The sequence below is a fragment of the Oncorhynchus masou genome, chromosome 32, assembly GCF_036934945.1.
Source record: "Oncorhynchus masou masou isolate Uvic2021 chromosome 32, UVic_Omas_1.1, whole genome shotgun sequence".
Taxonomy (NCBI): Eukaryota; Metazoa; Chordata; class Actinopteri; order Salmoniformes; family Salmonidae; genus Oncorhynchus; species Oncorhynchus masou.
Genome location: NC_088243.1, coordinates 43,808,287 through 43,833,443, shown reverse-complemented (window position 1 = coordinate 43,833,443; position 25,157 = coordinate 43,808,287). Strand labels below are relative to the sequence as shown.

The 25,157-nt window shown below is 41.1% G+C and overlaps 1 protein-coding gene and 1 non-coding gene across 5 annotated transcripts; both read right to left on the bottom strand.

The window, feature by feature from the left end:
- Positions 1-931: 931 nt before the first annotated feature.
- On the bottom strand, positions 932-14,303 carry LOC135526109 (WD repeat-containing protein 20). 4 transcript variants are annotated; one of them, XM_064954222.1, is made up of 4 exons: positions 14,038-14,303; positions 5,010-5,291; positions 3,589-4,899; positions 932-1,847 (listed from the first exon to the last, which is right to left on the bottom strand). In XM_064954222.1, exons 1-4 carry the CDS (start codon positions 14,284-14,286, stop codon positions 1,797-1,799), a joined length of 1,893 nt encoding a protein of 630 aa, XP_064810294.1. In that variant the 5' UTR covers positions 14,287-14,303; the 3' UTR covers positions 932-1,796. The 4 variants fall into 4 exon arrangements, with proteins under 4 accessions (XP_064810294.1, XP_064810291.1, XP_064810292.1 ...); XM_064954219.1 differs by having other exon boundaries at positions 5,109-5,291; XM_064954220.1 differs by lacking the exon at positions 14,038-14,303 and adding an exon at positions 6,464-6,513 and having other exon boundaries at positions 5,109-5,291.
- A 6,968-nt stretch (positions 14,304-21,271) lies between these two features.
- Positions 21,272-21,343, bottom strand: LOC135527307 (small nucleolar RNA SNORD50). Its single transcript, XR_010453424.1, has one exon. It is a non-coding gene; the product is annotated as a small nucleolar RNA SNORD50 (small nucleolar RNA).
- Positions 21,344-25,157: the final 3,814 nt, after the last annotated feature.

The window sequence follows — 25,157 nt, the reverse complement described above, 5'->3', positions numbered from 1 at the left end:
CAAGAGGTCTCTTCAGTCCCCAAGTCCAGAACAGACTATGGGAGGCACACAGTACTACATAGAGCCATGACTACATGGAACTCTATTCCACATCAACTGATGCAAGCAGTAAAATTCCATTTAAATGTTTATTTTATTTTTTAAATGACCTTATAGAACAGCGGGGACTGTGAAGCAACACAAACATTGGCACAGACACATGCATACACACGATAACATAGTGTTGTGAAATATGTGAATGTATTGTAATGTTTTTAAAATTGTATAAACTGCCTTAATTTTGCTGGACCCAGGAAGAGTAGCTGCTGCTTTGGCCATAATAAATACTTCTCCAGTGGCCATCAAAAGTGAGCATTTTCCCACTGAAGTCGGTTACGACACCGAACTGCAATCAAGAACCCGGTAAGGACAAGCAGCACGCAAATGAGCTTCCCTGAGTCCGTTTCTGCAGAAATTCTTTGGTTGTGCAAACCCACAGTTTCATAAATCCGGGACGATCAGACGATCCCGCAGGTGAAGATGCTGGATGTGGTGCTGTGCTAGTGGTTACACATGGTCTGCGGTTCTGAGGCCGGTTGGATGCACTGCCAAATTCTCTAAAATGTCATTGGAGGCAGCTTATGGTATAAAGATTAACATTCAATTATTTTGCAACAGCTCTGATGGACATTCCTGCAGTCAGCATGCCAATTGTACACTACCTCAAAACTTGAGATATCTGTGGCATTGTGTGACAAAACTGCACATTTAAAGTGGCCTTTTATTGTCCCCAGCACATGGTGCACCTGTGTAAAGATCATGCGGTTTAATCAGCTTCTTGATATTCCACACCTGTCAGGTGGATGGATTATCTTGGCAAAGAGAAATGCTCACCAACGAGGATGTAAACAAATGTGTGCACAACAGAGAAATAAGCCTTTGGTGCACAAAGAACATTTTACGTTAATCTTTTATTTCAGCTCATGAAACCAACACTTTACATGTTGCGTTTAAATTTTTGTTCAGTAAATTAAAAATACTTTGGATGAAAGCAAATCTTTAGATACCCACATTCTTGGACTTAAAGGGATAGTTTACACTAATTTCATTTTGGTTAATCTTTTTCTTACTTCAAATGCAGTCTGAGCCTGGACTGACTGCAAAAACCACACCTACGATGACCGAGACCACCTTCTGAACGGAAGACAAGCCACATCAAAATATGTGATAGTGTGTAGGTAGGTCAAGAACATAGTTTGACTTTAGCAACTGTAGTACCCTTTGATAATGCACATATTCCAAATCATAAAGGCTAATGTAGATGAAGGACATGATTTGTGTGCGCAATTTTTAGACAATGGATAGTGGGCACTATGGAACACCTCTGTTTTTGTGTAATTCAGTCAACTTTAGCCTGTGACAGCTTGTGGCAGTCATTCCTGGCCCATGGACAACTTGCAAGGTAAGAAACAGGAATGATAAAAGTTGTTGGGTGAACTATCCTTTTAAACACAAGCATAATATGAATGGTTTCATCAACTAAGCCAAGCTCGAAGTCCAGAAAAACAGCCTAACGTATATGAGCGAGAGAAGGCAAATTATAAAAAAATATTTTACAAAATTCCAGAAAAGTACAGAGCCACTGTCCAAAACTGCACCACACCCTTTCCATTTCTGTATTTGAATACTTCCGCCATGTGTATGATAACCAAAAATAAAATAAACTTGCAGTGCTTTGCAGGGTGAAAAGCAGCACCAGGCTCTGGTGCCAATACAGCTCTGTGATGCAGGTTTCCTAGCAGCATAAATAATGTGGGCTATACTACAGTTCCACTGGGAGAGCTGGCTTGGTTTTGGGATGACAAACCCTGGAAAGAAAAAGGAGATTTACATTGGGGAAAGTTCACAAAGCATCAAATTCAGCACACCCATCTTCCTGCCTTCAAAATGGCCAGTGCACAGCAGTTAGCTAGTGGATGACGCAGTGAATGTAATGCATTAATATATGACGCTGTTTGGCAAATAAACAGGTCCTCTCATAAAGAATCTGAGAGTGTTGTGGGTGAGCGTCAAGATGACTTGCTTATTTATGCTGCGGTGCCCTGTGGGATGGTAATGCTCCAATATGTTTGTTTTAATATGGAGCCGATGCATACAAATATACTCAATTGGGATCAATGTCTTCTTTCCACTGATAAGGAGGGCTACCTAAGGGCACTTACTTATCCACCAGGTGACTTGATTGTACTTGACATACGAGATTCTTACCATTATTGATTTCTTTGAAAATGTATTGGCTTTGCATGGGGTGGCAGATGAACACAAACCACTCCCCTACCGATTTATTTGGAAAGTGAAGCTAGAATGCTTCATTTGGCTCTATACTCCAGCATTTTGGATTTGAGATCAAATGTTTTATATGAGGCTACAGTACAGCATGTCACATTTTATTTGAGGGTATTTTCATATGTTTTTACCATTTAGAAATGAATGCACTTCATGTATCCAGCACACCCACTTCTACATTTGGGGCTTCCGAGTGGAGCAGCTGTCTAAGGCACTTGCATCTCAGTGCTAGAGGCAAACTACTGCCCCTGGTTCGATTCCAGGCTGTATCACAACCGGCCGTGATTGGGAGTCCCATAGGGCGGCGCACAATTGGCCCTGCATCGTCCGGGGTTAGGGTTTGGCCGGGGTAGGCCGCCATTGTAAATAAGAATTTGTTCTCAACCGCCCTGCCTAGTTAAATAAAGGTCAAATAAAAAATAAAATACATAAATGTGGATGCTAGAATGATTACAGAAAATCATGAATGAATCATGAATAATGATGAGTGATTAAGTTAGATGCAAAGATCATGCCCCAAAAACATGCTCACCTGTCACCATTACCAATAACAGGAGAGGTTAGCATTTTTGGGGGGGAATGACATTTATGCCTCCAACTTTCTCACTTATCATTATTCACAATATATTCATGATTATCCACATTAATGTGGAAGTATTCTTATTTAAAATAAAACTGACAAATGACTACACATTATTTACCATTCATTTCTATTAGGCAAGCAAAATCCAAAACAATCTACAAATGCATCCAACAGGTTTGTAGAGTCACAAGCTTGGAGTCATTGAGTGCTAGAAATATGTGACCAACTACTATACTTTTGACAAATTGTAATACACTAAGTGAATATGTCCAAATACTTGACACCTTAAAAGTTGGGTGACTAGATACATAAATGCTTTAATTTCTAAATGGTAAAATAGATATGCATGAAAACACCCTCAAATAAAGGTGACATTCTGTTACTGTAGCTTCATATAAAACATTTGATCTCAAATTATAAATGCTGAGTATAGAGCCAAATTAAACTTTTTAGATTCACTGTCCAAATAAATATGTAGGGAAGTGTACATAGACAGTTTGAGATGTAACATACTGCAAGTGCAAGAGATTCCCAAACTCATCTACAGAAGGTAATGTTGTCACAATGCTGTCTAAAATGTCCACAATAATACTAACTTTTCTAAATGGATCCTTGCATTTTAGACTACAAAGAAATGCACAGGAATTTAGCAGAACTTAATTTCTATTCAAAGAACTTACCACTTTGCCAGGCCTTGCCCATGTGCAAATAAATCCCTCCTGACAAGCTGTCACTATACAGTCTTCAAGAAATATTAAGACAGTCAGTCTCTCATGTGCTATTTTTTTACAGATGAGGGGCTCTAGTAAGGGTATGTCTTCCATGCGGGGACAGAGCAGCGTACCCAGTGTCTTTGCAGGGTCTGTTTTGGTTTTGGTGAGCATGTTGAGCTTGTCACTGCTCTTGCTGCTAATGTGGCCCATGCTGTGGTTCCATTTGTGGTCCTTCTCGTGGTGCCGCTCTTTGCGATCGTGAATGGAGAGTGTGGCAAACTTGCTTACGCCTGTGGCGATAGTGTTGTCCATGACGCTACTCTTGCTGTTGGCGGTCATAGCTGCAGAGTGCGGTAAGCTGTTGGAGCGTGGCAGGGGAGTAGGGAGGGGGTTACCAGGGGTGTTGGTGCCGTTAGTGCTAGGGCTAATACTCTCTATGCCACCACCTACCCCGCCTCCCGCAGCCACGTCCGCTCCCGCCGGGGGGCTGGTAGCATTCATCACATTGGTGTGCGTTCTTGTCCGGGAAAGCGGGAGGTGGGGGAAAAGGATATCTTCTGTGAGGTCCCACAAGCAGAGTTGAGTGTCCTGGCCCACTGAACCAAACCTGTATGTGACCTGTACCGGCCGACTGTCCGTGGAGTTGCGCTTAGAGAGTCGGGACTGCGAGCTGTTGGCCCGGTCGCGACCGAAGTGGATCTGGTCCTGGAAGTCCTCGTCACTGCCGCTGAACTCCATAGGGTCCGCATCCTCCACACTGGTTGTGTAATGGTCAAACGCCACCACACTCACCCACGACTTGTGTCCGTGACCGCGTGCAATAACCCGGCAGTCCACAAACGACCACACGGTCACCAGATCATCCTCGCCCCCCGTGACAATGTACTTTCCGTCTGGACTCCAGCACACACACAGCAGACCCCCAAAGTAGCTTTTCATGGTCCCTTGCAGCTCCACCGCATCAAAGTTGAAGACCCGAAGGAAGCCGTCCTGGCTCACGCACGCCAGGAACTTCCCGTCAGGTGAGAAAGAAAACTCGTTAAGGGCTCCCTCGCCCACCGTCCATTTGAGCAAGGGGTTGCGCGTGGACTTGCTCTTACAAGTGTGCACTGAGTAGTTCTCACCCTGTTTGAGCAACAGGTAGTGAGGTGCCGTGGTGCCACACGTGTGCTCCATGTTGTACAAGTACATGTTTCCACTGGAATGAGTGACTAGGAACAGACTCTCTGAGCCTGGCACCCATTTTACACAAGTTACTCTGGATTTGTCTATTAGTCTCTGGGGAAAGCGGTTTGGGATAGAAAGTGAGGAGGGAGAGAAGGCACAAATGTTACATTTCAATTGTAAGCAACAATGGCATTCATTGAGTTATATGTCAAAAACATAACATTTGAGGCTAGTTCCAATGTAATTTCCATCTCTACTTTCTTTTCTCTACTTTTTTGCTTTTTCTTTCTTTTTTTTTTTTTACTTTTGTCCCGACTTACTTCCTCATTGAAGAGCTTGCTGGTCTCCTTCTTGATTGGGTCGATGAGCTGCACTTGGCCAGCCGAGAAGCCCACCAACAGGGAGACGCTCTCCGCCGTGGCCGTGAGGTGGTTGAAGTCGTGACATGTGGGCTGTGTTCCTTTGTATATCCTCTTGTCGATAGGTTTGCTCAGATCAGCAGCCTGAAAGATAAGCATACAAGATAAGTGAGTTAATTGAAAAAAATGAGGGCTATCCCTAAGTTTTCGCCTAAAATTACATACTAGATCTAAATGCCTGTAGCTCAGGCCCTGAAGCAAGGATATGCATATTCTTGGTACCATTTGAAAGGAAACACTTTGACGTTTGTGGAAATGTGAATTGAATGTAGGAGAATAACACAATAGATCTGGTAGATGAAAATACAAAGAAAAAAAACAACCAGCTTTTTTCTACCACCATCTCTGAAATGCAAGAGAAAAGTCCCAGTGCTAGCCTTCACTCTGGTTGTAATTCCGATAGTGTCCGCAAGATGGCAGAATATCGTCAAAACTGTATACTTGGACTTTGATTTAGCTTTTCCAGTATTAGCAGACATATCATAAGCTCAACATTTGCAAAACAATCCGTTTTTATAACTTCATAACTCTGAATATCCTGTCACACAATGTTAGCAGAAACATTTTACGACAGATACAGGGTTCCCGGATACTCCCATTAAAGCCCATAAAGTCCACCTTGATTGGTGCTTATTTGACAAAGTTAGAGTAGTTCAAGTGAAGACCACTCAGTGTGCCATGAAGGTGTCGCACTCTGACCAAATATGGTGTTGTTAGGCTATACTACACCACTAATGATATAATTTAGTCTGGTTACGTTCTAGGATCTCTGAGGAATACTTACGAATGTGATTTGACTAGTTGAAACAACATTTAGAGTTAGATTTTCACAGATTCCTTTCTTTGCAAATTGAATGAGTGGAAATACAAAATCGATCGTGCATGCTATATGGACCTATTTAGGATATGAAAATGGATTTTATCTAACAAAATTACACTTCATGTTATGTCTGGGACCCTTTGGAAAATAAATCAGAGCAAGATTTCAGAATGTAAGTAAACATCTCACCTTCAGAGGTGAATTTATCAAACCTATCGCGGTGAAAAAGTGTTTTGTTAGGAGCTCTCCTCAAACAATAGCATGGCATTTTTTCGCAGTAATAGCTACTGTAAATTGGACTGTGCAGTTAAATTAACAAGAATTTAAGCTTTCAGCCGATATAAGACACTTATATGTACTGACATTTGTTGTTTCTCTAAAATCTGCGATCGTGACACAAGGCACTACAATGCACTGTAAACTGCATGATTTACACCTGTCCCGTTGCGCCGATCCCTAAGAAGTTTGCATATCCTCTTGTCAATAGGGTTGCTCAAGTCAGCAGCCTGAAAGATAAGCATACAAGAAAGTGAGTTAACGTCTTATGGATGAGGGGCAGTATTGAGTAGCTTGGATGAATAAGGTGCCCAGAGTAAACTGCCTGCTACTCAGGCCCAGAAGCTAAGATAGGCATATTATTAGTAGATTTGGACGGAAAACACTCTGGAGTTTCTAAAACTGTTTGAATGATGTCTGGGTATAATATAACTCATATGGCAGGCAAAAACCTGAGAAAAAATCCAACCAGGAAGAGTGGGAAATCTGAGGTTTGTAGGCAATACAAGATGTCCTCGTTCAGTAGAGCGTTTAATTGTGAAAATCCCACGAGCTTTGACCCTTTGGGAGGCAAAAGAGTGGGTGTCGCGAGAAAATACATGCGCGTTAGAGCGCGAATTGTACACAGTCATTCCTCCGTTCCAGATTGTCTGAGAAGAATTGCTTTTGTCCGGTTGAATCGCCAATTGTTTTGTATGTTTATAACATCCTAAAGCTTGATTCTGCACTTAGTTTGACCAGTTTAGTCGATATATAATTTTGAAGTTTTGATGCGCAACTGGTCGGGACCAGAAGTCATTTTGGATGCATTTCAGCTGAAAGGGGTAGCAGATGCTAATACATACGAACTGAAACTAAACAATGTATTGGGTAAGTATGACTCCTTCCACTACATTCTGATCGAAGACCATCAAAGGTTATGGAATATTTGTGTTGTAATTTTGTATTTCTGTTGACTCCAACATAGCGGAGAAATATTGCTTACGTCTGAGCGCCGCCTCAGATTATTGAATAGTGAGCGATTTCTTTAAGATTGGAGCAGTAACCTTTTCAATGTTGCATGTTTTCGGCACTTGACCAAATCATCAATGGTGGCATGCAAAAGCAATGAAAGACATGAGGAGTGCGCTCATAAAGCCACCAAATTCTTCGAACATAACAGCAAACAAAAGCTTTTTTCAAACGGTCTTTGAAGTTGATAGGGTTTAATGAGCATTACAGTATAATCAAGTCTTCAAATCAGAGGGCATCAAAGACTGATATTAGGCCTACGTGACAATAAACAGTGTCACAGGGGGATTGCTGCTGTTGAGTGTTATGAACAAGAGTACTATCCAGAAGCCCTGCAGGAAAAGTGAACTCAAAATAGGGTTACAGTAACAAGACTTACAATCAGATAACTTTGACGCATCCAAACCAATTTTTTTGTCATAGAGACAATCAAACCAGGGAATGCAACTCTAGCCTCTTAGGTTAGTGTTTTATTCTAAATGCCCCACGGGCACAGTTAACGAACAAGCACTACAACAGTCACACTAGTTAATGGTTCACTCCATCGACAGTGGAAAGATTTGAAGTGGTTAGAAGGCCATTTCTCATGTTTCCAGTCTGCTCAGCTGTTGTGGCATACGCCTATTCCAACCATAGGCATATAGTATATCTTAGTGTGTTAATGTCAGAAAAGTACAACCTTTGGTAGTTATGCACCTTAAGGGTCTGCGTGAATAATGTAGATGTTTAGATCTGTTTACACACATGAACGAAATGACTACAGATTTTTTTTGCTATGCCACACTGAGGAAATAAGGATCAAGCACCTGAAGCCCTGCATTATCAACCTGTCATGTCCACGACTACAGAGTGACACTAAGATGCCTCTCTCTGAAAGAACTCTAGGCAGAACTTCCTACTTGACCATCAGTGTAACCACACTGACACATCAAAGTCAATGCAAAACCTTGCCAAGTAGCTTAACTCCATGAATCAAAGGTTTTTATGACCCGCCAACTCGTTACTTAAATGCTTAAATGTACAAATTGGTGGTTGTATTTGATTAACGTTTTATTAAAAAGTATGGATTTCAGCAAACAAATAAAGGCACGCAACAGAAGGAAAACGTACAGTGGGGCAAAAAAGTATTTAGTCAACCACCAATTGTGCAAGTTCTCCCACTTAAAAATATGAGAGGCCTGTAATTTTCATCACTTCAACTATGAAAGACAAAATGAGAAAGAAAAAAAATCCAGAAAATCACATTGTAGGATTTTCATTGAATTTATTTGGTGGAAATAAGTATTTGGTCACCCACAAACAAGCAAGATTTCTGGCTCTTACAGACCTGTAAATTCTTTAAGAAGCTCCTCTGTCCTCCACTCATTACCTGTATTAATGGCACCTGTTTGAACTTATTATCAGTATGAAAGACACCTGTCCACAACCTCAAACAGTCACACTCCAAACTCCACTACGGCCAAGACCAAAGAGCTGTCAAAGGACAAAGGAAACAAAATTGTAGACTGCACCAGGCTGGGAAGACTGAATCTGCAATAGGTAAGCAGCTTGGTTTGAAGAAATCAACTGTGGGAGCAATTATTAGGAAATGGAAGACATACAAGACCACTGATAATCTCCCTCGATCTGGGGCTTCACGCAAGATCTCACGCCGTGGGGTCAAAATTATCACAAGAAAAGTGAGCAAAAATCCCAAACCACACGGGGGGACCTAGTGAATGACCTGCAGAGAGCTGGGACCAAAGTAACAAAGCCTACCATCAGTAACACATTACGCCGCCAGGGACTCAAATCCTGCAGTGCCAGACGTGTCCCCCTGCTTAAGCCAGTACATGTCCAGGCCCATCTGAAGTTTGCTAGAGAGCATTTGGATAATCCAGAAGAAGATTGGGAGAATGTCATATGGTCAGATGAAACCAAAATATAACTTTTTGGTAAAAACTCAACTCGTCGTGTTTGGAGGACAAAAAATGCAGAGTTGCATCCAAAGAACACCATACCTACTGTGAAGCATGGGGGTGGAAACATCATGCTTTGGGGCTGTTTTACTGCAAAGGGACCAGGACGACTGATCCGTGTAAAGGAAAGAATAAATGGGGCCATGTATCGTGAGATTGAGTGAAAACCTCCTTCCATCAGCAAGGGCATTGAAGATGAAACGTCTTTCAGCATGACAATGATCCCAAACACACTACCTGGGAAACAAAGGAGTGGCTTCGTAAGAAGCATTTCAAGGTCCTGGAGTGGCCTAGCCAGTCTCCAGATCTCTAACCCCATAGAAAATCTTTTTTTTTATCCCTTATTATACCAGGAACAAATTCTTATTTTCAATGACAGCCTAGGAACAGTGGGTTAACTGCCTCTTCAGGGGCAGAACGACAGATTTGTACCTTGTCAGCTTGGGGATTCGAACTTGCAACCTTTCGGTTACTAGCCTAACGCTCTAACCACTAGGCTACCCTGCCACCCCATGTGTTGCCCAGCAACAGCCCCAAAATATCACTGCTCTAGAGGAGATCTGCATGGAGGAATGGGCCAAAATACCAGCAAAGGTGTGTGAAAACCTTGTGAAGACTTACAGAAAAGATTTGACCTCTGTCATTGCCAACAAAGGGTATATAACAAAGTATTGGGAAACACTTTTGTTATTGACCAAATACTTAATTTTCCACCATAATTTGCAAATAAATTCATTAAAAATCCCACAGTGTGATTTTCTGGATTTTTTTCCCTCATTTTGTCTGTCATAGTTGAAGTGTACCTATGATGAAAATTACAGGCCTCTCATCTTTTTAAGTGGGAGAACTTGCACAATTGGTGGCTGACTAAATACTTTTTTGCCCCACTGTAGGTACACGTAAGGGTTTATGGATGAACATTTTTAAATTATAGCGACTCAAATGAACTCTTAATCAACGCTTAATTTCATGGAGAAATTGAGGTAACAATGCAAAACCATGCACTGGAAATTCAGAGGTAAAGTTGGTTTTATATTCACACATTTGGACTAGAGGTCGACCGATTATGATTTTGCAATGCCGATACTGATTATTGGAGGACCAAAAAAGCCGATACCTATTAATCGGCCAATTTTCTTATTTACTTATTTGTAATAATGACAATTACAACAATACTGAATGAACAATGAACAATTGTTTTAACTTAATATAATACATCAATAAAATAAATGTTGCCTCAAAATAAATAATGACATGTTCAATTTGGTTTAAATAATACAAAAACAAAGTGTTGGAGAAGTAAAAGTGCAATATGTGCAATGTAAAAAAGCGAACGTTTAAGTTCCTTGCTCAGAACATGAGAACATATGAAAGCTGGTGGTTCCTTTTAACATGAGTCTTCAATATTCCCATGTAAGAAGTTTTAGGTTGTAGTTATAGGACTATTTCTCTCTATACCATTTGTATTTCATATACCTTTGACTATTGGATGTTCTTACAGGCACTTTACTACTGCCAGTATAACAGTATAGCTTCCGTCCCTCTCCTCGCCCCTACCTGGGCTCGACCCAGGAACACATCGACAACAGCCACCCTCGAAGCATTGTTACCCATCGCTCCACAAAAGCTGCGAAATATGGAACCGTTTCGTATTTTATTTAACGGGTGGCACCCATAAGTCTAAATATTCCTGTTACATTGCACAACCTTCAATGTAATGTCATAATTACGTAAAATTCTGGAAAATTAGTTCGCAACAAGCCAGGCGGCCCAAACTGTTGCATATACCCTGACTCTGCGTGGAATGAACGCAAGAGAATTGACAATTTCCCCCGTTTAATATTGCCTGCTAACCTGGTTCGCTTTTAACTAAATATGCAGGTTTAAAAATATATACTTCTGTGTATTGATTTTAAGAAAAGCATTGATGTTTTTGGTAAGGTACATTCGTGCAACGATTGTGATTTTTTTCGCAAACGCGCTTCTGTTAAATCATCCCCCGTTTGGCGAAGATGGCTTGTCTTGATTAGGAAGAAATAGTCTTCACACAGTTCGCAACGAGCCAGGCAGCCCAAACTGCTGCATATACCCTGACTCTGTTGCACAGAACGCAAGAGAAGTGACAATTTCCCTAGTTAAAAGAAATTCATGTTAGCAGGCAATATTAACTAAATATGCAGGTTTAAAAATATATACTTGTGTATTGATTTTAAGAAAGGCGTTGATGTTTATGGTTAGATACACATTGGTGCAACGACGGTGCTTTTTTTGCGAATGCGCTTGTTAAATCATCACCCGTTTGGCAAAGTAGGCTATGATTCAATAATACATTAACAGGCACCTCATCGATTATATGCAACGCAGGACAAGCTAGATAAACTAGTAATATCATTAACCATGTGTACTTAACTAGTGATTATGTTAAGATCGATTGTTTTTTATAAGATAAATTTAAATGCTAGCTAGCACCTTACCTTGGCTCCTTGCTGCACTCGCATAACAGGTAGTCAGCCTGCCACGCAGTCTCCTCGTGGAGTGCGATGTAGTCGGCCAATATTCGGTGTCCAAAATTGCCGATTTTAATTAGGGACGATATAACAAAGGCATAAAAATAGATATGGTTTATTCTATAAATGTCTAGCATACTTTTAAAACCTTTGTTTTGAATTTAAAAAATCCAGTTTTGATGATGAAAATACATATCTTTAAAATGCAATTTAAAGCTGTAGAAATCAATAACTAATTCACTGTTTGTCACAGAAACATCAAACTAGGTATGATTTATTCGATAAATGGCTAGCATACTTTTACAACCTTTGTTTTGAGGAAACATTACAGTTTTCACTTGATAGAGGTATAGTCCATCTAGAGGCATGTAGAGGTAGAGTCCATCATGATCGAGGCATGTAGTCCATCGAGAGGTTGTGTGGTCAAAGTTCTAATGAGTCTGTTATACCCTATTAGAAGGGGCCTGGCATAAAATTCTGCATCTTCAGTCATATTAAATTACCATTAACAACTACGGGATGAAGGCGTCAGGACTGACTAACAAAGAAGATAGGTGGATGGATCAAGAAGACCAAGTCAGCCGAGAGGATCAACAATGGGCATTCCACGGTGGAGATAAGGAAAACTAAGTGTGAACCATAACATACACTACCGTTCAAAAGTTTGGGGTCACTTAGAAATGTCTTTGTTTTTGAAAGAAAAGCCCGTTTTTGTCCATTAAAATAACATCAAATTGAACAGAAATACATTGTAGACATTGTTAATGTTGTAAATTACTATTGTAGCTGGAAACAGCTGATTTTCTTTTTAATAGAATATCTACAAAGGCGTGCTGAGGCCCATTTATCAGCAACCATCACTCCTGTGTTCCAATGGCAAGTTGTGTTAGCTAATCCAAGTTTATAATTTTAAAGGGCTAATTGATCATTAGAAAACATTTTGTAATTATGTTAGCACATCTGAGAACTGTTGTTCTGATTAAAGAAGCAATAAAACTGGCTTTCTTTAGACTAGTTTAGTATCTGGAGCATCAGCATTTGTGGTTTCGATTACAGGCTCAAAATGGCCAGAAACAAAGAACCTTCTTCTGAAACTCGTCAGTCTATTCTTGTTCTGAGAAATGAAGGCAATTCCATGCGAGAAATTGCCAAGAAACTGAATATCTCGTACAACGCTCCCTTTACAGAACAGTGCAAACTGGTTCTAACCAGAATAGAAAGTGGGAGGCCACGTTGCACAACTGAGCAAGAGGACAAGTACATTTCAGTGAGAAACAGACACCTTAAAAAGTCCTCAACTGGTAGCTTCATTAAATAGTAGAGGTGACTCCGGGATGCTGGCATTCTAGGCAGAGTTGCAAAGAGTAAGCCATATCTCAGACTGGCCAATAAAAAGAAAAGATTAAGATGGGCAAAATAACACAGAGACTGGAGAGGGGAACTCTGCCTAGAAGGCCAGCATCCCAGAGTCACCTCTTCACTGTTGACTTTGAGATTGGTGTTTTGCGGGTATTACTTAATGAAGCTGCCAGTTGAGGACTTGTGAAGTGTATGTTTTCCAAACTAGACACTCAAACATACTTGTCCTCTTGCTCAGTTTCCATTCTGGTTAGAGACGGTTTGTGCTGTCCTGTTAAGGGAGTAGTACACAGCATTTTACGAGATCTTCAGTTTCTTGGCAATTTCTCACGTGGAATAGCTTTCATTTCTCAGAACAAGAATAGTCTGATGAGTGGTATGTGGTCAGTCATAGAACATCCTTATATACATGTGAATTTGCAAGTTATTGTGCAAATCAATTCTCAACAATACCTTGTTGACTCCATCATTGCTGTGAAAGGAGTTATTTAGTGTAGGTAACTTTACACCTCAATACTTTGCGTAGCCTAGCTAGCTCGCCTAGGTCACAACAGAAGCAGAGCATCCGTGCACTGTAGCTACGTCATGACCCAAGCAATTAAATTGAAGTACAGTGGAGGTCACATTATTTGCCAATATTGGGATTCTTGTCAAATGTCCAGCATGGTCTGTAGATAGCGGTTACCGGTTAACTGACTGTCAGATTAGAGTTCGTTTGCTGGCTAGCTCGCGGTGCATAACGTTACCACAACACTTACTTAGACTGGTGGTGCTAGCTAGGACACAGTAACGTTACTGTGCATTTGTCATACACCAGGCAAACTGGACAACACTGACCTGTTGTCATCAATTAAGACATACAAATTATAAATAAAACTGTTAGCATAATGTTTAGCTACCTTTCTAACGCCTTTGTAGATGTAGAAGTACAGCTCCCGGCCCACATTGAAACATATTCGGTCGCCGTTGCCAGACTGGTCATTGACGTTGACAAATGAAACTTTGACAGGGTTCGAACCCTGGGAATTGAAAGGCACCCTATTGGGGCGGCTATATTCGGAATGAGTGAGGAGTTTATAGACGCCTTCCCGTGTAGTGAATTGAGTTTTAATTTCGTTAATCTCCTTCCCTCCTCCCTCCGCCGCCATCTTTGAATTACATTCATCCTTCCTCGAGTCCGGATTTTACACATGGAACGTGCGCATGCCCGTTCATAGGTAAAAGTAGTGTCGACTCGCGCAAGTAGACCTATTCGAATGTAGGACAGGAGAATAAGAAATCACCACGTTCTAACACTGGCAGCCCACATATTTCCCAACTTGGTAAAATCCACGTTCTTCTTCGGTGGAGTTTAACGGCTGTTGGCATCCAATATGTTGTATTATCGCCCTAATTGAAATATAGTATACATCCATAACACTTTGTGATACAACATGTGAAAAGGGGAAACGGAAAATAAAAAATGAAATGTATTTTGACATACCCTACCAACTAAACCTACACTCATCAAAACCCACCACCTTATTCTACTACTTTAACCCTATCTAATCCTACCCCTAGTCAACAACCTGCGAGGACGGGACACTATACCACCCAACACACCCTGTAACTCTTCTGAAGTTAAATCTCGTACCCCCAAATACTTCTCTGCTGCCACCACATCTATTTTCTGTGACCTACGTTCCATCTCTGCAGTACAGTTGATAACCATTGCTATGAACACTAAGAAACCAACCTTAAAAAAACATATACACTACATGACTAAAAGTATGTGGACACCTGCTCGTTGAACATCTCGTTCCATATCATGGGTTTTAATATGGAGGTGGTCCCTCCTTTGCTACAATAAAAGCCTCAACTCTTCTAGGAAGGCTTCCGGTGATGACATCCCCAGGGGTCCGTGCTGATTGTACGGAGATTGTGGCAGCAGGTTAAATGGCGTCCCTTGAGAAGGCAAGAATAAGATATATGTCAGGAGAAGTCCAGGGTGGAATATGGAGGAGGAATAGAGGGAAAAAGAAAGGCAGAGAAGGTTTAAGAGAGAAAGAGGGTGAGCTTGAGTCGGTTTTAAAATTGCAACCAAAAGGGGGATGGTCTGTTAAAGAAGAATGGTAGAAAGTGTAAGCAGAATTAGCTGAAGAGTATAAATGGAAGTGAATGAAGTCGATGTATCAGAGGTGGTAGGTGTGGTGAAGTTCTGAGTCCAAGGCTTGCACCGAGGGTCAGGATAAAGATGAGTCTGTGACAGTAGCAGTGAAACTTTTGGAAAAAGTGGACCTTTGCCTTTTGGCTGATCTATTTGTGGTTTCAGGGTTTGTGAAATAGAGTTGGGTGATGTGGAATTGGTGAGGGTAACCAGAAGTGGTTTTGTGATAATTGTTTGTTTCTGCTGGTCAGAGGGAGAAGGCTCGTTAAACGAATGGGGGCAAGAAATGTGAATTGTTTTGCTCTCAAGAAAAGGGTGCCATTGAAAGGAGTGATTACTGGAGTAGCAGTAAATGTAAACGTTGAACAACTGAAGGGGAAGATCCTGGTGTTTGTGATGCTCGTTGTTTGGTGAGGGCGGCGTGAGTGGTGAAACAGAAATTATTGTCTGTTCTATTGAGTTTTGATGTTGAGTCTTTGCCCAACAAAGTGATGTTAGGATATATATACGTTATCCGGTACGAGCTTTTGTGCTAAATACATCACGTTGTTACAGGTGTCAAGCTTGTGGGCATGTGGCAGCAGTGTGTAGGAGGGAGATTCCTAGGTGTGAGAAGTGTGCAGAAGGGCATGAGACAAAGGAATGTGTAGCATTGGGGAAAGTAGTGGTATGGGTTAATTGTAGGGGTGCCCATGGGGCGAGAGAGACAGGTTGAGGTTTCCAGGGTTACAGTAGTGTAGATTTTGTCATATGCTGAGGCAGTGAAGAAAGTAGAGGAAGATGGGTCAAGGGGAGGGATCCTGAGAGGATTGGTGTGAGTATACCTGTACCAGTACAGAAGGATAAACCAACAAGTGATATATGTTTCAGTAAGATTGGATTTTTAGCATTTATAATAATGGTTATCAACTGTACTGCGGGGATGGAACATAAGTCACAGAAAATGGAGGTTGTGGTGGCAGCTGCAGAAAGGTATTTGGGCGTGTGAGACTTGACATCAGAAGAGTTATAGGATATGGTAAGTGGTGGTGTCCCATCCTTTCAAGTTGTTTGCTTGAACAAATAAATACTCTACCATCTAACACTATATGAACACATTTTTTAAAATAATACAAAAATGACACCACCCTACTCCACTATTTGAATCTATTTTGTCCTACCTCAGGCCAAGTATAAGGGAGTTGTACTTCAGTCTAGTAGGTGGCGGCAATGCCACATTTGTTGTATGCCAACCACCATTAAACCTCATTGAAGAAGGAAGGCTTTTCACTAGATGTTGAAACAGTTTTTTCTTTGCATTATGGGGTATTGTGTGTAGATTGATGAGGAAAAAAACAATGTAATACATTTTAGAATAAGGCACTAACGTAACAAAATGTGGAAAAAGTCAAGGTGTCTGAATGCATCCCGAAAGCACTGTATGTCCTCTCAGACTATTGGTCTAGAGTAGGACTAGCTAGGGTAAAATAGTGGAAAGGGTGTTTTTTTAGAGGGCTAATAGGTGGTAGGGTCATTTCCATGTTCACTTTATTATTGTATCAAATAATATGTTGGTAGGCTGTGAATGGCCTCACACACCAGTACAGTAGGTGTAGGCACCTAAAAGTTGGATGCGATCTGCCAACCAAATCCCAAAGAAGAGCTCTTCAGAGAAATCTCCTGACAGTCCCGTCTCTCTCAGGTGACTCTTCAGGCACTTTTTTTGCCATACGGTATCACTGTCTTTCTTGTATAACAAATTGATATAAATCAATCTATTGGAGAACATTGATGTAGAAGTTATTCACATTTACAAGGATAACATCTCTCTGAGTCCAGTATGAATGCAAATATGCACTTTCACTCTTTTCAAAAGAATTTGAAGAGCTTCATTCTTACACATGTGAGGAATAGCATTCCATATTAATTTGTATTGCTGGTTTATATTTTGGTGCAGTGATATTTTGGGGGATGAATAAAATGCATTTGCAGGTTCTATTGAATGGTAGTTATGGAATAAATATGTGGTAGAAGGATGTGCTTTAGACTAATATTAAATAATAAAGTCACTCGATTTGAGTATTCTGTCTGTCCTTGAGAATAAAGCATCCACAATCTTTCTGAATTTCCTGTAAACACAGCCCATTCTGCTATGTGGCTCTCCATCTGTTCTGACAATGACAGACAGCTCCCCTCATACACCCCCCCCCCCCCCCATGAATGTAGAGGATCATCTGTACATATGAAAGGATTGGACAATTGTATTAATTACACCAGGGTGAACATTCCACATTACATCAAGGGGCTAGGGTTCATTTGGAATTCAGCCCAAGAGCAGAGGAACGATGAATCAAATATCACAGTTACAAAGTAAAGGGCTCAGGTTTAGCCATCGTTTGTTTAGCCATTCTATCTGTATAAGTAAGCAGCAATATGGTTGCCTCACTTTTAAAAGGAGACTAGTAATATGGTAATTGTGCACAGGCTCTTCTGTGCCCAATTATGAGTCATGCATTTTGAAAAGGTCACACATTAAGACTAAAATCATGGAACAGTCTCATTTTAAAAATAAATTTTGAAATGTATGCAGCAGTCTATGCCCAATAGTAATTTAATAACTAGCAACCACATTTTAAATCATTGACACTGTCATTAACCATCTTTACACCAAATTTCCTCTATTTACCAAATGATGAGAGCAAACCACACACAAGTCAGAGTTAGTTATCAAAGTCCATCTTTGAGCTCTATCACAACCCTGTGACTCTCAGATCATTCAGTGTCTAGCAATGAATTCTCTGAGAGTCCCTTCCACATTTCAACTGAGAGCCTTTATAGCAAAGACACACACAGGATAAGACAGCATCGGCATAATTCATCGTTCAGCTTTGTCTCCTTTCTCAAACTCAGAACCATAAACCAATCCTCCATATCAACAGACATATATCAAATCCATCCTATCTTGACAAGATCAGAGACACACTGACTGGCACACAGACATTGTGGAGCCAAGAGATACACGCTGGACCTCTCCCCTCTCTGCGGGCCAAGCAACTTAGTCTTGACATAGAACAGATACTGCAACCCCGCCACAGTATTATACAAAAACAACATTCTGATGAGAAGTAACTTACAAACATATGATGAATATAAAACATCTTACCTATGTTACCAACTAATTCTGATTATTCCCCAACAACCATCATAAAAATATACAGAATGCTTCTCCTAACTTGTTCCAACTTCCCTTTTCCATACACAAACCAGCTGACACATTTTCCATGGGCCTCCTTTCTTTCTATACACAAGACAACTGACCACATTACTCAGACTTCCTTGACCACTTCCCAATTACAATGGATGTTAAATGCAGATTTTATTCCAACTACAGTTACTTGAATAAAGTGTTTCATAAACATTACCCATACAAACTGTTTCATAAGAGTACTATACTACAAATAAATTATTAATAGGAATGATTTATTAATAGGAATTCTCTAGGCTTCTGGTGACACTACTCTGTGCAGAGCACTGCCACGCCACACTCGTAAAAGTTGTGAGGGTCTTCCTTGGTGGCGATGTCAAAGTCTACGGTGAAGATGAGATCGGCTCGGGTGAAGTTCAAATACACAGGCAGAGTGACTTGTGGGATTGAGAGATATACAAGTGTGTTATGTCATTAAGACAGTACAATTTTTATGGTATTTGGACAATATAGACTAGGAATAGCTCCCAACTTAAATTGTATGTATTTGACTGACTTCCTATGAGCCATCTATTTATTGGATACATTCTAAGGGAATGTGAGGTTGGTATTATATGTGGAGAAAGTTGATATTTGTAATCTGGCAATAGCCCGGAGGGGATAAATAAAGTTTTTGTATTGAATCCAATGAAAGCTTTGAGCTCAATCGCTTAACATTTGTACATTCGTGTACAGTGCAGTATTTATGTTGTTATGAGCCGTACCATGTGCCTCTTCTCAGCGCTCAACTGCGTCACCCAGCACAGCTGAGTCAGTGGCAGCTCAGTGGAGATGTAGTTGGAGAGAGAGCTTGTTGTTGCCGTGGCTCCCTGCAGCTTCAGACCTGTCAGGAAGAAAGAGGGGTATGTTAAGATCACTTAGGTTGATCATAAACATTAGATAAACAATAGGGGCTGGTTTAAACACTTATTTTTTTCTTCCAGTCAGTAGACATTGACTCAGAAGTTATTTGAGTATTAAGGTGGTGTTCTCATTATCAAAGCACTCCTCAGTGAGCCTAAGTGTATCATCACAGCCAACCAAATAACACTCTTTCAATGGAGTTTCCATTATGAAATGTTTTTTTTTGATCCAGGACTAGCCTTAATATGGGTCCAAGACACCAAGGAAAATCTGCACCAAAGCACAACTATATCAAAAAGTAGCTTTAGTGTTCCGCTGGGGTTGTGGTAATTCTTCCTCTCTGGTGAGAATACCTAGTGCCCTGACTCGTACTGTATATAGAGAGACACTGATGAGTGGATCTTTGATGCCCAAGCTGCAGACGTCGAATGCGGCCTCCTGTGTGGTGGTGACGTTGACCTCCAGACACAGCTCCTCCAGGGACCAGCTGTTGGCCTGTGCCACATACTGACGGATGGCCGTGATGTAGGCCTCAGGGACACACAGGCTGCCCAGGCACACATGGATGTTCTGGACAGAAGAGACATGAATTCAGAGTGGGTGGACTCCAATACCTAGTCCAATGTCTCAAGTTCCTGGTCAACTATGGTATCAAGCCATGGCAAATCCACCATGTGGTATTAAAGGGATAACTTCTAGAGTGGCTTTGTTCTTAATTGTAAAACTGAACAACTGTTCATTGACTTCTTTAGAGTAGTTCAAGTCATTCAGAGTTGAATGAATTGTGAGGTTGTTGGTGAATGTAAAAATGCGGAGTCAGGCGCAGGACCAGATATGAGTAATAATCCAAATTTACTCAAAATATAAGTACCGTTAATGTTCCAACAAGGAAAAACACAATCTTCCAGAGCACAAAAGAACGAACCCACATGACAAACAATAACGCATAAAACAGAGAGGGAAGTCAGAGGGTTAAGTAAGCAACATTAATTAATAGAATGGAAACCAGGTGTGTATAAATAAGACAAAACAAAATGAAAATGAAACATGGATCGGTGGGGACTAGAAGGCCGGTGACATTGACCACCGAACGCCGCCCGAACAAGGAGAGGGACCAACTTCGGCAGAAGTCGTGACATGAATAATATCCAAATGAGATGTGAACATTAGCAATATGCTAACCTGACGAATTAGGCAAACAGGGTGTCTATCAACTGTGAGAAATCATTAATGGAGTCATTTTAACATTTTAAGGTAACACCAAATCCACGAAGATCTTCCTTTGACAGAAAACTATCCCTTTAATATAGAAGTCAGATGAATGTACCTTGAGCTCCTTAGCGCCCTCGCTGGCAGCTCCCTGGGAGATGGCCTGCAGCTGCTTGACGTGCTCACTGAAGTCGGCCACCCACTGGATGACAGTCATGGAGGCAGGCACGGTGTAGTGGCACCAACTATGAGGCAGGATACCCGGAGGAGACATGCTACATGTTAGCATTGGGAATCCTTCTTGACACTCTATATAACCATATTGACTTGAAATAGTCTATATGTTACCATATTAAATTTCACATATTGTGACTGTACAACCACATTGGGGTATAATTGGAAAAGGTACATTTCCGGAAGAAAATGTGCTCTTGCTTCACCTATAAAAGCATTTCATAGTAGTGGAAGAAGTGTAGGAGTTTGATGAGGGTTCGCAGGTCGTTGGTTTGCTTCTTGCCCATGCACACCTGCACCTCATCAGTCAGATCTTGGCGCACCTCTTGAAGCATGTGGGTGCCCATCTTCACCTCGCGCTCAAAGAAGCAGAACAGGGGATCTTGTGCGTGGCATTCTTTTCACCTGTACAGTCCTTGAAAAGAAACCCACACCCTGAGTGTTTGTGAATTGCATTGCATCAGAAGTCAGAGCCGTATAAGAGTTTCATTCACACAAAATCAGGTTCAGGATAGACTCATCATTTAATGTAAAGATCCTTAAGAGAAGGCAGTTTGAGTCTGTGTGCGCAAGTGTACCCTAAAACTTAAATGAATAGCCCAGGCCTTTATTTGCTTAAATCTCTGTACACAACAGGTGCTTATTAGAGACAGGCTTCTATTTGAGACTGGTGTCCATTTCCTTAACACAGACAGCTTTTGCTCATTTGCATAGTTAATTGTTCAATTTCCAGCATTTTAATACATTTTTTGTCATGACCATCGTATGAAAAATTGGACCAAGGTGCAGCGTGAGTAGAGTTCCACATTTTATTGATAGTGAAACTTCCAAAAACAACAAAGATATAACGATCATGAAATACATGCTTTTGCACACAATGTATATAGACTATTTTTTCCTACTGTGTTATTGACTTGTTTATTGTTTACTCCATGTGTAACTCTGTGTTGTCTGTTCACATTACTATGCTTTATCTTGGCCAGGTCGCAGTTGTAAATGAGAACTTGTTCTCAACTAGCCTACCTGGTTAAATAAAGGTGAAATAAATAAAATAAATAAACGTAGCACACATCGGCACTCAAACAAACAAATATCCCACACCGCAGGTGGAAAAAGGACACATTAAGTATGATCCCCAATTAGAGGTAATGAATATCAGCTGCCTCCAATTGGGAACTATACCCACACAACAACATAGAAATATAATACCTAGAAATCCCCCTAGTGACAATTTCTCTAATGTGTTATCTACATACCATGTCACGTTTCTTTTTCCTTTAGTATGCCTCTATTTCGTAAAAATAAAAAGTTGTGATTAAATCATTCAGAAATTACTCAAATTTTTTCAATGTAAAAAAAATCTAACAAACCTAAAACTATTCACGGTAATCAATTAATTTAGACCCAGCGTTTATTTGAAACAGGCATTTATTTGCTGAAATGTGTGCTGTTGCCTGGCTAGTTAGAGGGACAGGCGGCTATTTGCGACTGCGTTTACCTGAAGTGTTACGGTATGTACATACGTAAGTGTGAAATATAAGTAATATAAAGAAATAGAAGTGGCAAAATACCATAAGAACACTCTTCCAACCTCAACCCATCAGATCCCACAGATGCTGCTCAAACCAGATGAGACATTACTGGGACGTTACCTTGATATTCTCCACCATACACTTGAGGTGGTTGACCACCTGTGGGATGAGCGTCAGCCAATTGGTGGCAGTGGTGCGCAGCGTGCGCATCCAGGCGGGCTGGGCCTCGGTTGAGGTGGACACCTTGCGGTTGCGCTTCGTCTCCTTCTCGTAGGTCAGGTCATCCTCATCCTCCAGCATCTGCATTTTCAGCATCTTACCCATCATGTCAGTGCCTGAGCAGCCCAACAAGGGGAACCGGAAAGGAGAAGGGAGGGGGGTTAGGGAGGAGACAAGCCCGTGGAAGGAAGAGGAGTAGGAGTGAGGGGAGAAGAAATTAACGGTGGACTTGACCAATGCCTTGCATTGTAAAAAAGACAAAGCCTTGCATTCTCATACACATGTTAATAAGGTGTGGTTGTGCTTCAAAATTAGCGGTTACAATAAGTCAAGAAGACATGATGAAAACAAGGACACGGACACAAAGTCAAGAGTAAACAGGAGACCAATATAAAAAGTGAACAGGGTTCCTGTGGGCTCTGAGAAAATCATAGTAACTCAAAGTGATGAAGTGAAGGAGGCATGAAGTCGTACATGAAAAAGGTTTCCAAGGCTTTGTGAGAGAAATCAATGTATTCAAATGGGAAAAGAGGGATGGATGGAGGGATGGATGGATGCATCAATGGCTGGGAGTTGGAACCGGAAGCTAAGCAAGACACAAATTTGAAATGTAGCTGCTGGAGGGTGAGAACACCCCCATTCACATGGGTACAGCTACCACCACACGGGGCTTGTGTTATAACACTGGAACTGATAGGAGGAAAAGGAAAGAGACCTAGGGAGCAAAAATGAGCCACCAATGCCATTGCATCCAAGTTAACGGGAGCAATGTGAGAATATGTTCTGCATCAATGGTAGTCTTCTATAGGATTTAAAATTAAAATAAGATGTGTTAGAACATATGTAGAGCTATTAGAGAAATGGAGAAACTGGGAGATGAGCCCCTGTAGCTCTCCTCGCTGCTGACAAAGGATCCCACAGACAAACCCGGACACGCTCCTTGAGTTCAGCTGCAGACGGGGACAACCAGCAGAAGCCAATGAGACAGAATGGAGGAAGTTAGAAAATCCCCTTCCGAAGGAGATTCCTAAATGTGTTTCCTAAATGTGTGCATTTCAGAAGTTGCACTTCTAAAAAATATAAAGGTTTCCTAATGAATTTCTTTGACATTTACATAAGTTTTGCCGAGAAGGATTGGTCACAATATATTGGAAACCATGTTTCATGTTTTTTTTGCATGTACTGTATCAAAAAATGCAGCTTTCAGTTGCCAATGTAATGAAATAAAACTAAACTAAATTAACACCACTACCTCCCAACCCCGGCCACTGACCGGATGCCATCGGGCATCTTGATGTCCTTGTGGCCGTCCACCTTGAACTCTGAGTCGAAGCTGCCCGTGGTGAAGATGCGGTCCAGGAAGGTGTTGAGCAGCCGCTGGTCAAACTCATTGTCGATGTGGCCGCCGTAGATGGATTGAGCCATTAGGGTCTTCAGGGTCGCCCAAGGGATCTTCTCTGGGGAGATGTTCTGACGACCCTAGGATTGTGGAGGAAGAGGTTAATAGAAGGTTACCACCATAGAAATACATACAGTCTGGGCTTTAAAGTGTGATCAATTTGGTCGCATATGCAAAGTTTTATTCTAGGAGCACCATGCGACTAGAAATAAAATCTCCCAGATAATAATTGTTGTAATAAGGCTGTTGTTTCAGAGAGCCCTAGAAAGAAAAGCATCATGGTTGCACCATTCCTACAGCGAAAACGGCCTGCTTCTAGCCCAACCAGGTCATAGGATCTGACCCATATTACCAGCGCGAAATTTGTATCTTCCTATAGCGGAGGGACCACATTTTATATTCATAACATAAACCTTGTTGTGGGCCATTCTAATACTACTCACGCATCGTTACCCAGATGTCTACTTTGTTCAGTCATGTTACCTAATTGGCTAACTTTCTAACAACCTGGAAATATTACCAGCATAATCTTCAGCATAATCTTCTTGATCTTGATCTTCTTCAGGAGATCAATGATCATAACAATGAATGAATGACAGATCCCTTGCATGTCTTCATCACAAACCTGACATTTTTAAAGAGAATGTATAATAAACTAATTTCTCCACAACGTTACATATTATACTGAACATAAATATAAACGCAACATGTAAAGTGTTGGTCCCATGTCTCATGAGTTGAAATAAAAGATCCCAGAAACGTTCCATATTTCTTACATTTTGTGCACAAATTGGTTTACATACATGTTAGTGAGCATTTCTCATTTGCCAAGATAATCCATCCACTTGACAGGTGTGGCATATCAAGGTGATTAAACAGCACAATCATTACACAGGTGCACCTTGTGCTGAGGACAAAAGGCCAATAAAATATGCCGTTGTCACACAACAATGACAGATGTCTCAAGCTGAGGGAGCGTGCAATGCTGACTACAAGAATGTCCACCAGAGCTGTTGCCAGAGAATTGAATGTTAATTTCTCTACCATAAGCCGGCCTTACAACCGTAGACCATGTGTAACCATACCAGCTCAGGACCTCCACATCCGGCTTCTTCACCTGCGGGATCGTCTGAGACCAGCCACCCGGACAGCTGATGAAACTGTGGGTTTGCACAACCGAAGAATTTGTGCAC

What these genes read in the sequence shown, in the direction of transcription:
- LOC135526109 (XM_064954222.1), bottom strand. Translation starts at nt 14,286, where the DNA reads ATGGCGGCGGAGGGAGGAGGGAAGGAGATTAACGAAATTAAAACTCAA. An exon ending in TCTACAAAGGCGTTAGAAAG is followed by an intron (nt 5,292 to 14,037) that starts GTAGCTAAACAT and finishes CTTATCTTTCAG; the next exon opens with GCTGCTGATCTGAGCAAACC. An exon ending in GGGCAAGGCCTGGCAAAGTG is followed by an intron (nt 1,848 to 3,588) that starts GTAAGTTCTTTG and finishes TTTTCTTTCCAG; the next exon opens with GGTTTGTCATCCCAAAACCA.